The 15,209-nt window shown below is 37.2% G+C and overlaps 1 protein-coding gene across 5 annotated transcripts; it reads right to left on the minus strand.

Moving 5' to 3' along the window:
- Positions 1 to 2,987: 2,987 nt before the first annotated feature.
- Positions 2,988 to 10,296, minus strand: LOC110936806 (histone deacetylase 14-like). Of its 5 annotated transcripts, XR_004891308.1 has the most exons (8): positions 10,213 to 10,296; positions 9,343 to 9,618; positions 9,161 to 9,207; positions 7,471 to 7,882; positions 5,598 to 5,757; positions 5,344 to 5,469; positions 5,127 to 5,228; positions 3,425 to 3,665 (listed from the first exon to the last, which is right to left on the minus strand). XR_004891308.1 is itself a non-coding variant. In XM_022179212.2 (6 exons), exons 2-6 carry the CDS (start codon positions 5,727 to 5,729, stop codon positions 3,226 to 3,228), a joined length of 519 nt encoding a protein of 172 aa, XP_022034904.1. In that variant the 5' UTR covers positions 5,730 to 5,757; positions 6,307 to 6,930; the 3' UTR covers positions 2,988 to 3,225. The 5 variants fall into 5 exon arrangements, 3 of the variants coding, with proteins under 3 accessions (XP_022034904.1, XP_022034903.1, XP_035844901.1); XR_002590291.2 differs by lacking the exon at positions 10,213 to 10,296 and having other exon boundaries at positions 3,423 to 3,665; positions 9,343 to 9,715; XM_022179212.2 differs by lacking the exons at positions 7,471 to 7,882; positions 9,161 to 9,207; positions 9,343 to 9,618; positions 10,213 to 10,296 and adding exons at positions 2,988 to 3,340; positions 6,307 to 6,930 and having other exon boundaries at positions 3,571 to 3,665; positions 5,344 to 5,418.
- Between the last annotated feature and the right edge of the window lie 4,913 nt (positions 10,297 to 15,209).

Consider the following 15,209-nt stretch of genomic DNA (forward strand, 5'->3'; position numbering starts at 1 on the left):
TAACGGTTTTTTTTACGTTAACGGTTTTTACGTTAACGGTTTTTTACGTTAACGTTTTTACGTTAACGTTTTTTTCGTTTTAGTAAAAAAAAAAATTACGTTTTACGTAGAACTTTTTACTTTTTACGTTTTACGTAAAACGTAAAACGTTTTACGTTAAACGTTTTACGTTTTACGTTTTACGTAAGACTTTTTACGACTTACGTAAAACGTTTTACGTAAAACTTTTTACGCTTCACGTTTTTACGTTTTACGTCAAAAAAGTTTTTACGGGTTATTTTACGTTAACGGTTTTTTTACGTTAACGGTGACGTTAACGGTTTTTTACGTTAACGTTTTTACGTTAACGTTTTTTTCGTTTTAGTAAAAAAAAATTTACGTTTTACGTAGAACTTTTTACTTTTTACGTAAAACGTAAAACGTAAAACGTTTTACGTAAAACGTAAAGACTTTTTACGATTTACGTTTTACGTAAAAAGTAAACTCGGGAGGTGTCTCAGATATATTGTTATCATCATCGACGCCTAAAAAAAATATAAAAACTCAACAAACATAAAAAACAAAGGGTATCTCGAAAAAAAAAACGGGGTTTGGCTCAGATTATTCGATAATCAAGAGGCTGCAAAAGTGGAGTTGCAGGATCAAAAACCCTACCCTCCGCCGTCCTTGCCGCGCCATCGTCATCAAAATCTACGGTTTTTTTTTTTTTTTGCATCATCGCCACTCCGTCGATCGTATCAAAACCCACAGATTTAAATATCACAAATCAAAACCCACAGATCAACATGAACAACATTCAAACCCAGATTCAAATCCAGATTCAGCATGAACATCATTCAAAAAACAGAATATCATTCAAACGCAGATTCAACAGGACCAAAAAAGGTCACAATAACATCATTCAAACCCAGATTCAACATGAACAAACATTCAAGCCCAGATTCAACAGAATCAAACCCAGAAAGTCAAACCCCCAAGAACACCCATCAGATTCAAGAACACCCATCAGATTCAAAAAAAACCCAGAAAAATCAAGAACACCCATCAGATTCAAGAACACCCAAAAATCAAACCCAGATTCAAGAACACCCAAAAATCAACCCCAGAAAAATCAAGAACACATACCAAAAAAACCATTGGCATCACCGGCTTAGCCAAAAGAAACCCCCGTCGCCGGACCTGTGTCGGTCGGACATGAGATCGAGAGGAGCCGGACCTGCGTCGCCGGTCTTCATTCATCCACCGCCACCGTCTTCATCCACCGCCACCGCCTTCATCCACCGCCACCGCCTTCATCCACCGCCACCGCCTTCATCCACAACCAATAATTTCCGATTTCAAACTAAAGAATAAGGCTCATGTGTGGGTTTCCACATCATCATCGCCATTAATCTCTCAGATGAAGAACAACCAGAAGAACTGGACATTGAAATCAAGAAAAAACACACACAGAAACTACCTGTGCGGCGGCGGCGCGGGGCGGCGTCCAGGGGTCTAGGGGTTTGTCCCCGTTGAATGGTGGTGAACGGCGACGGAGGACACGGTGACCGTGGCAGAGGAGACGGTGGTCCGGATAGTGATATCCGTTGACGGTGGCGGAGGAGACCAGAGGGTATCTCCGGTGATGGAGATGAAAATTTCTAGAGAAAAAAGAAAGATGAGATATGCATTTCAAGTTTGAGAGAGAGAAGACAGGTATAATATGAGAGAGGAATGAAGGATTTAAAATAGAGAGAGGAGAGATAATCTGATCAAATTAAATGAAGAGAGAGATGGTAGGATTTGACATTTAGAGTAAATGACCAATATACCCTCTTTGTTGGCTGAATATGATTGGTGGAGAGTGGTTCTCGCGGTTCTTACAACTGGGGGTGGTTCTCATTTTAGCGGTCCCCTATATATATATATATATATATATATATTCTACACCTTTTGATATGTATTTTGTTCAATCAGTGCATCACACAAGTAGCTAATCTTTATGCTAACAACTTAGATTTTCAACCAATAGCTTACACCTTTAATGTTTTAATAGAATATTTACAAAATATTAAAATTAACTTATTTAAATTACACCTTTAACGTTTGATAGAATATTAACAAAATATTAACATTAACTTCTTATAAAGATAAATACGATTTAACATTATTACTTTGAAAGTTACAAAAATGAGAAACTTTATTTCATAAATTTACATTCTAATTTGAGAATAATTCAACCATGTATAAGCAATTTTAAATTAATTATTTAAAACTTATACCACAAATGATTTGTGTAAATCATTTGTTAATTTTTATTCATTATCACAAATAAATTGTCCAACTCGTGTATCACACGGGTAGATAACCTAGTTACTATATATACAAAAACCCAGTCAATATTTACAAGTAACGTGAATAGTGACTTGGTCAAAACTATAAAAGTTTAATTTTTTTCCTGGTTAGCTTCTTATACTTTATATAATACTAGCCATTTACCCGCGTGATGCGGCGGGGACACCAATTTTAATTGCAGTACTCGTTTCTGGTAGTTTGGTTATTCGTATGAATTCATGTGTTTCAAGTTGATTATTATGAATTCGTTCAAGCTAGCCGAATCATTCAAGCCAACCGCTTTAGATGCTACTGGTTTTAATCACTTGTGGGATTGACTCCATTATGCTACTGGTTTTAATCACTTGTGGGATTGACTCACCCACGTGTTGCGGCGGGGCTCCCCTCGTGTTGCGACGGGGCTCCCACATATGCAAAAGCAAAACGTGTGACAACAAAAGTTCAAGGACCGTATGGTAACTTCACTGGCAATTCGTGGCCGGGAAGCACTTTAAAGCTTAATTTTATCTAAAGAAAACACGGATGTGCTATCATATGTAATTGAGCACTTATCAACAAAACAACTGATGTATGCAACAAATCCATCAGTTTCATATGTTGGCATTAAATACCAACGGCACAACATTTTGAGGCATTCAGTGGAGCAAGTTGTGTGTAGGCAAGAAGAATCAATTTTAACAATTCTAAGTTCAGTTTTCTATAAACCGCAACTCAACGACATCGCTTATGAAATTAAAGGAAAAACAGACATTGATCGATTGCTCTTTAAAGGAAAAACAGGCATTGGTCGATCTTCACTTATGTTCTTCGGCATGTAAGAAGTTTATTCGCCTAGGCTTCAACGTTTTCTAAACAATTTCCTCATTGCGCTCACTTTCTATCACGGGTAATCTACTTCATCTTGAAGAACAAACTGTCTTCTTCGCCTCGTGTGGCGGTGATAGATGATTGAAAAAACTTGATACCGAGACATTCAAGCCGACAATACTGTTCGATTTTTTCATACCTAGGTAATAAAGACAGTAATGATCTGCGTCTTTGAAAGTGGTTAAAAGAGGGACATTCGTCAACAATATAAGTAAAGCTACTATGGACAACGGAAAACCCATTATTAGTTTATGTATATTGATCATAAGAGTCTACTAAAACACACAAGCAAGACGCAAAACACATTATACATGATGCAAAATTCAACTAAATATAACAATCGATTTGAGTGCTTACGCACGAACTTACCAACCATCGCTGCTTTCATTTTCGATTTCACCTTCTATTCCTTCTACCATGAAAACACCGCCAAATTTCTTCATCAATGAAAAACGCATCCGTACCTTAAAAGCAAGAAGCAAGAGCTGGATTAATAAGTTTCAAAATTACAGATTTACTCTACATCTTAACATTCCTAACCTTACTTTCAAATGAAACCAAATTAAGAACACCAAACAACCAAAAAAATTAAAAATACACACAGATTAACGAGTTCACTACGGACATGAGAAAATGAATGTCTGTATTGTTTAGCAATTGAGCCAAAGAAGCACATACCCACATATAGGGATGAGCATTTCGAACCGGTACCGAACCGTACCGGGTATATTCGGTACTGGTACCGGTACCCACTTTCTCCGTTTTTCGGTACCGTACCGGTACTGAACCGGTATATTCGGACTTCGGTACCGGTACTCACTTTTCCCGTTTTTCAGTACCGGTACCCTATGTTGTCAAAGACGCAAGGCGCAGGCGAGGCGCATCGGCCTCGCCCGGAGCCTAGGCGCAAGGCGCAAAAAAGAGTGGGCTTTTTTTAAGAAAAGCGCACATAGAGAAAAAAATATAAAAAAATATGTTATGCTTTGAAAATAAATAAGATTCCACATATATAATTAAAGAAACTATTATACATGCCATTTAAGATCATGGAGCTAATAGTTAGTAGCAAAAGTTTAGGACTTATATGCTGTAAGTTTTGGGTGTGTGAATAAAAGTCTTAAAAGGTGGTAAATACTTTGTCCCACATCGGAGTGGGGACAAAGTGAGTGGTTGTTTATAAGGTAAAGTCTTTACTACTCTATTGTAGCTTTATGACATGTTTTACCACAAGTCCTACCCGCGCGCAGGGGGGGTGTGCAAAAATGAGTTTCTGAGCTGGAATTTGGTTGAACTCGTGCGTGCCCGCACCTGTGGAAAGTAGAAAAAAAGTGCGCGCCTCAGGCCGTTTTTGTGCGCCTTTTTTGCCGTTTTTTTCAAAAAAACCCATTTTTGCGCCTAGGCTGCCACCAGGCGCTATTGGTGCGCCTCGCAGCGCCCGGGCGCCTAGGCGCGCGCTTTTTGCGCTTTTGACAACATAGCCGGTACCGAACGGGTACCGTGCTCATCCCTACCCACATATTAACACCACTCAAGAAGCATCGACCGAGTAATAAACAAAATCATGCCCTAAAACCTTGATAACAATCAATTTTTTTGACATCAACAGGATATGAATGAGGTTGGATGATCAAGGAAATCAAAGAAAAAGGAATTCTACTTAGTCTACAACAGTTCTTTTGAAGTTTTAAGGGTACTAGTTACAATTAGAAATTAAATTACAGGTCTTATTGAGCCCCATAAAAATAAAATAACCAAAACATGCAAAAGAAATCAACAATATTAAAACTCGACTAATATGTATAAAGCCTTGGTCTGAAGCCTGCTCCATTGCCTATAGATATAGAATGCACGTCTAAATAAAGCAAAAACCGACCCGATTTTAAGTAAACATGTCGAAATTGCTACGTCTAATGAACATCTGTTACCTTCTCAAGGCCAAAAACATAAGATCTGGAATGCACACTTGCAATATCTTCGACAGTAGCAGTTCTAAAATCTTGAAGTTGAATGATCTCAGATCCTCGAAACTGCAAGCATAAAAAATTGCATATCATTATAACGAAATTTCATTCTATCATGCATAATAGAAGCCAGTTATATAGAAATTAAATGAAGTGTAAAAAAATGATTCTTGGAAACTACCTTCGGTGTGAGCTCCACCTTCTCGAGAGCAGTCACAATTGCAGGAACCCGTAAACTGCATTCTGGATGTGCCTCCTGTTACCAATATCATGCAAGACTTCACCAACGTTCTCCAATACACACTTTCTATACAAAACAAAAAGAGTTCCTATTAAGAATTCTATTTTAAAATGAAAAATAGATACTTTTATCGTTTGTGAATGCTAGTAGAAACTTTGTTATGACCCATTGTAGAAAGGACATAAGTTGATTACCTTGTTATGACCCATTGCAGGCGCTACACTATAAATCACTTTTGTTGTACTCTCATTTAACGAACACGATATAGATACTTTGGAATGTTTCTTCAGTGAAATCGAATGTTTCTGGAATAATCGACTTCTCATTAATGAACTACTATTTACTCCTGGTTACCTGCATTTTTATGAATATAAACATAACGATAGAGAAGCTTTTCTTTTTAGATTGCATATATACTGTAAAGCAATGGCGAAGCTTGAAATTTTTTAGGGGGGGGGTCGAAAACGTATATACCCAAAAAATTCTATAGAACCGGGGGGTCGAAAACGTATATACCCAAAAAATTCTATAGAACCGGGGGGTCGAAAACATGTATACCCAAAAATTTATATACGAAAAATACATATATAACACTACTGGCCGAAAAGTTCGGGGGGTCAGGCGCCCCTCCCGGCCCCTTCAAAGCATCGCCCCTGCTGTAAAGGAGGCAATTTTGACCCATATACTTACGAACGGGCTGATTCGGGTTGTATTTACGGGCCAGAAAAATTTAGCTAAAAGTGGAACAGTATATGTTTGCCAAACATGTTGAAAGTCCACCAATATCAATTTTGAGTAAAGTACACGGATGGTAAACACAAGGACCATCCGTGTACTTTACTCATTTTTTTTAATTCATACCTAGGAAATCGTTTTATTCAAAGATTAAGTTTATTACCGTACTGTGTTTAAAAAAGCGAGCTTGAAGCGATGAAGCGATGGAAAAAACGCTTTTTTGGCTCTGAAGCGTTACATCACGTGAAGCGAAGTGAAGCGAGCTTTAAGCGGCGAAGCGATGAAGTTGTGAAGCGACGCTCCAGCCAATCAGATCACCATTTGGGCCATTTTTTAAGCCCAACAGTCTTTAGTTCTTTACAAGGTACATATCGACCTTATATCGACGATATAGCGACTTCCTATGTGAAATCCGGCGACAAATTCCGGCGACGGAGTTGCTTTCAGCCGGAAACCAGGAAGAAGGGGGAAGAAGAAGAAGAGATTTGGGCCATTTTTTAAGCCCAACAGTCTTTAGTTCTTTACAAGGTACATATCGACCTTATATCGACGATATAGCGACTTCCTATGTGAAATCCGGCGACGGAGTTGCTTTCAGCCGGAAACCAGGAAGAAGGGGGAAGAAGAAGAAGAAGAGAGATGCTGACGGCTGCGTATATGTCTTTTAGGTTTTTAGGGTTTTTATAAGTTAAGGTTTTTAAACATTTAACCCCTCTATCTTTCATTAGTTTACATTCAGTCCCTAAAACTTCTAACTTTTTACTTAAAAAGTAAAGATAGTTTGTCTATTTAAACATTTAACCCTCTCTATCTTCAATAGTTTACATTTGGTCCTTAAACTTTTTAATTTATGCATAAAAGTACAAAATTAACATTATAAAATACATACATATAATATGGATAGCTATTTTTTATACATATATATAAAATTAACATTATATATAATTATATATAATATGGAGCGCTTCGTATACGTGAAGCTCTCGCTTCGCGCTTGAAGCTTCGCTTAAAGCTTTTGGAACCAAAACGCTTCGGAGCGCTTCGCGCTTTTTTAAACCAAGTTACCGTAAAACCTATGTTTCCGTGATCATAACTAATGCACACTCTTTTATGAAAAAAAACAATAATAATTAAAAATGGATGAAAAATGTCGGGGTCAAACCAACCCAAACTGGCCTGTTTCGACCCGTATTAAAAGATGACCAGTTACCCAACATGCACATCTTGTCACCTTTAATATATGTTTATAAAAGGCCCGAACAGCATTGTACTGTTCCGATACATGTGTCATAAACAGATATGGGGGAGGGATAAAAGAAAAAGCTTTTTTACCGCAGGATTTCTGGGGTCATCTTCAGGGATGTTCCTCTCAACCTTGCCAACAAGGTCAGCGCCGACATCAGCAGCTTTCGTGTAAATACCGCTACCAACTCTACCAAAAAGCGCCTTGCTGACACCCTTTATAGCCTCAAGGGTGGTTCTGGCATTTGCATATGTGGCGATTTTCATTCCAAAAAAACCGGAGACAACCGAGGTGATGGCACCAAGCAAGAATGACACAGTGCTGAACACTGCTGTCATTAGAGCGGGCTTGCACATCTTGGTGGCGTTGTATGTGCATGTTTTACTACTTGTGCTGAATCCCTCAACGGAACGAACCCGAGGAATACGAAGATTAGAACAGCGAAAATAACCATAATTACTCCAACGTATTGGTATTCAGTGAACAGGAAAGAGGTTGCTCCTGCAATTTCAAAAAAAAAATTATTAAATCAGTTGAATCTTAAGAACACATCAACATAGTTTATAGTATGTATGTCTTGATTACAAACCGATACGCTAACTACCACATTATTATTAGTATAAATGATTAGGGCTTCAAAGAACAGTTCGTGAACCGTTCGGTTAGAAGTTTGTTTGTGTTCGTTCGTTTAATAAGTGAACGAACACGAACAAAAAATTCCGTTCGTCTAGTTAAATGAACAAACATGAACAAAGGCCGTGTTCGTTCATTTATGTTCGTGAACGTTTGGTAACGTGTTCGTTTATGTTCGGTAGTTTGTTAATACTTTTCATTTTTATATTTTATTTAAATACTTTAAAATACTGACAAATTAAATATTTAGTAAGTATCAATGTATTATATATTCTTTTTATGAAGACTTGTTTGTATTTGTTTGTGTTCATCACTTGAAATTAGCAAACTAACACAAATGAACATGAACACGTTCATTTCTTAACGAACGAACACGAACATAGAATCTCGTTCGGTGAGTGTTCATTTCCATAACAAACGAACACGAACAAGGTGTTCGTTCGGTTCGTTTGCAGCCCTATAAATGATAACTGCTACACAAAAAAAGTATTTTTTTTATTTGACCATGTTTAACAATAATATATATACCAGTATTCAAATGGGAAAAAATCAATAATATTATTAATTGAAGGAAATGGAATATTACTGTCCCCTCTGCACATACCGACAGAAAATTCTTGTATTTTTACAACTTAACCCACATTTTAGGCATATCTTGTTTTCTTCTCGAAACACACATAAAAAACAAAATGGTCCATACACCAGCAAAACAACCAGATCTATGCACAACATCAGAATAAGTAAATAATATATTTTATCTTATATATAAACATTATAGCTAAATTAGTAAAAAAAAATAATTAAAAATGTATGTAAACTAATTAATAAATAATAAATGAGTTGAGCTCGAAAGATTGAGCCCAAGCAACTTTAAACCAGCCAAGTTTGAGCCTAGTCTAGCTCAGCTGCTCAGGCTAGGCTCGGATCGGCTTGGCTATACCCCTTACGAGTATAGTTATAATATTAGGGATTAAATCAATGCCAACATTCAGAACCCTAATCTTGTTTGCAAATTGAACAATATTAAGGCATCCAATCATCAAACCAGACATAATTTTAAACAAAACTGACACTAAATTTCGCAATTTCATCAACAATAACAGTAAAACTGCACAAAACTCTATAAATCAGATCAGAATTTCTTACAGTGAAACCCTAGAAGTCGAACATCTTCAATTTGAAGCAACAAAATCCTGAAATTACAAGAGGAAGCTGATTGAAAATGGCACGAAAAATGTCAAAAAATAGAGAGGTGTGATGATTCCGTTTGACATTTGTGAATTAAATAATATTAATGGAAAAAATCGGAAACTAAGAACAGTTGTTACCGTCATCACTGTTGCATGATCACAAGCTTTCTTCGAATTAGACGATTATTATTAACTCGAAAAGTTGAAAAAGTATTCGTTTTAGCTTTCACCGCCGGAATTCTAACCATTTTCAATCGTCTTTTGGAGAACTGCATTCTGGTATCGCTTTTGCCCCCCGAGCGCACAAAAGAGACTATCAGTGACCAGATTTTTTAAAATCAAAGCATGAAACCCAACTGAAGATGCCATAAACCCACCTTGAAGATGCCAGAAACCCTAGATCTACAAAATCGCCTGGAGAGATGGAGAGAGAGAACGAAAATTTCATTTGAATTTGGATTTGAGGGAGAGAGAGAACGAAAATGAAAAAGAAAGGCTCTCAATTTGAAATTTGAAATGAAATTTAGGTTTTTCAAGGGTATAAGAGCATTCACATCCTAACCATCAAATTATGTGAGGAGGGGTTTTTATATTATAAAGGGTATAAAAGGTGGTTGTGAGTAGAGGAGAGAGAAAATGTTACTGTTCATCTGTATATTTGGGGGGACACTGTTCACCCGTTATAATTTTTTAATATATTTTGAAAGTGGTTGTGAGTGGAAGTGAGAGAAAAATGTAATGATAATATTATTTAATTGAAAGGAGAGAGAAAAAGTATTTGTTTTTAGTGGAAATATATTGATATAGGAGTTGTTTTTTAGTGGAATGTATGTATAATTTGATGGATTGGATGTGAATGCTCTAATGGGAAGATAAATGAAGGGATTTTTACATATTTCTCCCTCCTAACCTGTCTTATTACGTATTTTCCCAAACCATAAAATCAATTACATATTTCTCCTTTTTTGAGAAATTACCCAATTGCCCTCAAAATAACTATCTGCGTACTTATGTTCATGTAATCAGCACGCCCAAACCTTACACACCAACGGACGTTTCTTCTTCCTACGCAACCCCCGGACGAACATCGTTGCTTTATTAGGTATGTTAATCGAACTTGTTCATCTTCATTCACAATCGCACATCACTGCTATCACATGTGCTTGTTCGTCTTCGTCATTCGTATAATCTACATCTGCTTGTTCGTCTTCTTTATTTAAATATACTGTAGATAAATTGTGGGGGTGGCTGAAATGGATTATTGAACTTGTGGGAGTAAAAATTGATGGATTTGGGGCGGTCGGAATTGAATTCTGGCGGCCAGGCGAAATGGAATTAACATAAGTATGATTATGAGGAGTAGAATGGTACTGCACATGTGAAATGGATGGATTTTGGGTAGTAGGGACTGAATTTGGGTAGTAGCCAGGTGGAATGGAAATAGCATAAGTATGATCACTAAGATTAGAATGAATATTGTGGGCATGGGTGAATGGAATTGAATGACTATCAGGAACAAAAACAAAGGGGGCATTGTTAGCCATGTTAGAATTGTGCACTCCGTTCCAACCTGTAGCTCTGGAAATGGAATACGCGCATTGGACATGAAGGTCGAATTCGCAGTCAGCGCTGGAATAGGAGAAGTCGTTCCCTTGATTCGACAGGAATTGCAGTAAAAGGAATTAGAGGTGTAGGTGGGGTAAGGAACCAAAGTAAGGGAATGAGGAGGGTGTGACGGGTGTTTCAGGGACCGAGTGGCTCGGTAGCATTAACCATTCAGGAAGAAGTTACACTGCCATCATATGTATACGGTTCTAGTGCCAGAAGAATGGCAACCGGGGCACGAGACTTCGGTGCCTTCTGGTGTTTGGTGCATGACTAGATTGTGCAAGTGACTGAAATGCTTGTACCCTTGATCTATCTTCCTGAATGTGTTTGTGGGTGTTGCTGGAAAGATATAATATGAAGATAAATAGATTCAAGTAGTTGGTGTGTAAGTAGTTATTGAATTGGTCAGAATCCCATTTTCTAGTAGAAATTCTTCATTTTTTATGTACAAGGTGACTTTATAATGTTAATAATTTTTTGTTTAATCTTATGTACAGAATGCCATTTTGTAGTAGAGATTCTTCAATTCTTATGTACAAGATGAATTTATAATGTTTTTTGAATGGAATCTATTATGAAGGGAATTTATGTTTTTATTATGAGTATTATGGTTTTGTGTGTATTGTTTGACAAGAGTAACAATTAGAAGAATTGGGGTGATACTACATAATCTGGGTAAATATGTAAATATTTATTTAATAGTTCATTAAGGGTAAAATAGTCATAATTAAGAGTCATTTAAATGAAAAGGGGAAATATGTAATATATATGAGTTAGGAAGGGGAAATATGTAATTGATTTTATGGTTTGGGGAAATACGTAATAAGGCAGGTTAGGAGGGGGAAATATGTAAAAATCCCATAAATGAATATTGTGCTTTAGAGGGTTGTACATCATGCATTAAGGGTGTTTTAAGGGAAGTGGCAAATTACCTTAAGTAATCCTTCCTATATGCTTTTACAGATAGTACAGATATACACGTTTAACCTATTTAATTTTTGTTTACTGATTTATTTTTACGAAACGATACCAACTGCCCAATGTGTAACGCGAGTATTCCTATTGGTTTTTTTTTACAAAATCAAAATAACTCAATTTAAAAATATAATAAAAAAAATAACCTGAATAGTCACAGTCCCCAACCTCCCATCATCCCCATTTCATTTGCAAAAAGCTTCCATTCTTCCATTTGGTTTTTAGCCGAAACAATACTAATATATGAAATAAAAAAAATCCCACCCTCCTTGATCAACTTCAACTTTCACCGCGAATGGGAACCGTTGACAACCACTCGCCCATGCTCCAGCGCCGGGGGTGGACCTACACTTACTTGAAAAACATGAGCATTAGGCCCAACAAATTTAATAGACCCTTAAATTGGAAAGTCATTTAAAGAAAATTAGTTGCAAAGATGAGGTTGTAAGAGCCTTTTATAAAAGCATATGCTTTTATTGTTGTTTCGGGATTCCTTGTGCAATCAGGGTGTAGGATCAATTTAGTAAACGTATATGCCCCTAATGATGCAGCTAGTAGACGGGCTGTCTGGATGGATATTCTTGGTTTTAGGAACTCGTTACAGGGGTTAAGGATCATGATAGGGGATTTCAATGATGTGCGAAATGCTAGTGAGCGTATGAATTCAGAATTTGTTGAAGCTAATGCTGAGGACTTTAATCATTTTATCCTATCGGCTGGATTAGTAAAATATAATATGGGTGGAGGAAATTTCACATATATATCAGATAATGGTAAAAAGCTAAGCAAACTTGATCATTTTCCGGTGTGCCTGGGCTTTATGGAGAGATGGCCAAACACAGCAGTGATTGCATTGGATAGAGAAGCATTTGATCATCGGCCTATAATCCTATCAACAATACAGTCGGACTTCGGCTACATTCCTTTCAGGTTGTTTAATTCTTGGTTTGAGTACCCCGGTTTTCTAAATTATGTGTTACAGATGAGTGGTATGTTCTCCTTTTCGGGACCAGAGGATCTTGCTCTCGCAATTAAATTTAGGCGGTTGAAAAATAATATCAAATCATTGTTAAAAGTGGAAAGGAAAGTAGGTGTAACATTGGTGCTCTTGTAAACACTGTACGATGTAGAAATTTCAAATATCAATGAAACAATGTGTTTTGATCTCAATATTTGTTTATTTATGTTTGACAATTTCATGTTTCAATTCTTGTTCAATTTCAAGCTCTAAATCACTTTCTGGAAATTTATACGCAAACTGTTATGTAAACGTGATCAGTTTAACATGACATACACTCCGGAATAGTGACATAATCTTAACATACCTTAAATAACCTTTACATAACTTAGAAATAAGTTTTGAAGGGTTTGGTGTGGCAAAAACAAGTTTATTCGATCACAGGGACTATTTGTGACAAATTGCAAAAGTCTGCCAATTCGCATAGCAAGTACACTCCGGAACAAGATCATAAGCTAAACATACCCTAAATACCCTTTACATAGCTTAGAAATAAGTTTTGAGGGGTTCGGTATGCGAAAATACGCTTATTTGATCATAGGGACTAAAAGCATCAAAACTGCGAAAGTATGCAAATGCGTGCATATCTTGCGTTCTGACCATATCCGGACATTCAAAAATTTTTGTAATCACTAGAATATTGCATTTTAGTGATAGGAATGCAAAAATACCATTTGTCGGATAAATTGGATCGTTTTTGCGTCCGTTCGAGTTTCGTCGTAATTAACCGAAAAACGCGATCGTACGACCAAACGAACCGACATCTATGATATTTCCAAGCATATTTCAAGTCCCCTATGCTTTAACATCCTTGTAGAGCCTTGAAATTGGGTTAACGGGGGTTAAACGCGTCGAAAAACAAGTTTCGGAGCTGCAGGGACCTGTTTTGCCAAAACTGAAAAGTCTGATCTGTACCCTGGCTGGCGGGCCGCGACAGAAACCTCTGTCTGGGTCGCGAGCTGCGAGAAACAGTGCTGGGCAGAAACCAGTTTTCCTTCAAAACAGCTGAATTGGTTGGTTTTGGTTGCTTGTTTTCTTGTTTGGGGACCAAGTAAAGCTCTCTAATCAGTCTCTAACACTTGTAGGGTGTAGATCATTCGTTGGAGAGCACATAATCCACATGTAAAATCATCTTATGAGCTCTTGATTCCTATAAATAGCAAGCACCAACTTCATTCCAACTTGCTCATTTCTCGTTCTCTTCTCTCTAAGCTCTAAGTTGAGGCTACCACACTTGTTGGAGGCCTCATACCTGAGCATTCTTAGTCTTATTTTCCATCCTAGAGCACTTGCAAGTGTTCTTCCTTGGCTTGTTTATTTATTTCAAGCTAAAAGTCAAACAGTATTTGACTTTCAGCTTTGACCATGATTTGGTCAAGTCAAAGTTCAATTGAACTTTGCAACGTGAGCGTAATCACGATGATTATAGTCCCTTGCGACTATACCTACTGATTACCACGTTGACTAGTCGAAGTGACGAGTCAAAGTTTCGGTCAAAATACACGATTTTGTGCATTTTGTGACGAAACTATTTTCGGGTATCAAAACACTTTGTTTTGATATCAAATCAGTTTTCTAACTTAGTTAAACATGTTTTAACATGTTTAACTCGTCACATTTAGTTTAGTGCTTATTTAGGGTTGTAAGTCAAGCGGTCTCGACAACCGCTTAGACTTTCAAACCTGACCCGTTTGGTCGACAATTAGGATCCGACCAAACATATTTTGTGACCATAGTTGTATAGGGAATAACCTTCCGAGGTTATACCTTATGGTCACTTCGTTTGATTAGTTGTATTATAGGTAGTTTATATGCCTTAGGAAATGACCAAAATGCCCTTTTTGCGCATAATTTCAATTTAAGCATATGTAACCAAAATTTTGACACTTAAACTGATTATGCAACATGTAGGATCAGTTTTGACCTCTCGAGTGAGTCAATCAGAGCTAGTGCTTACTGAAAATGTGGCGGAAACACATTTTCAGCATGATACAAAGAAAAACGTAATAGAATGGAGTAGAAACAGAGAATTCACACTTATAATACTTTTTCTTCACTTTATAACGCTTGTCGTACGGACAGCAGTTCGACGTTGAGTTCCAGAAGACGTTACAAATGAAGACTACTACGGGGGTATTTGTAGACAAAGTGGTCCGCTCACGTGACATGTCCACAAGAGCAGTCCAGACAACAAAGCTGGTTCGCTTTTGTGGACACATGCCACAAAAGCGGACCTACAACATTACAAACATAAAATTACACTTTAACCCCCTGTACTAACACAAAATGACCTATCTGGACCCTATACATTAATCTAGCGTTTCAAAGACGCAGGCTTTAGACATTGTGCATCAACAAACTCCCCCTTGGATGAAGCCGCAGTCTTTGTCTTGAATATAGGTCT

The sequence above is a fragment of the Helianthus annuus genome, chromosome 4 (assembly GCF_002127325.2).
Source record: "Helianthus annuus cultivar XRQ/B chromosome 4, HanXRQr2.0-SUNRISE, whole genome shotgun sequence".
Taxonomy (NCBI): Eukaryota; Viridiplantae; Streptophyta; class Magnoliopsida; order Asterales; family Asteraceae; genus Helianthus; species Helianthus annuus.

Coding starts and splice junctions, on each gene's coding strand:
- LOC110936806 (XM_022179212.2), bottom strand. CDS start 5,729: ATGAGAAGTCGATTATTCCAGAAACATTCGATTTCACTGAAGAAACAT. Junction 5,419..5,597: donor CTGCAATGGGTCATAACAAG/GTAATCAACTTA, acceptor TATTGGTAACAG/GAGGCACATCCAGAATGCAG. Junction 3,666..5,126: donor ATGTTTTTGGCCTTGAGAAG/GTAACAGATGTT, acceptor CTTGCTTTTAAG/GTACGGATGCGTTTTTCATT.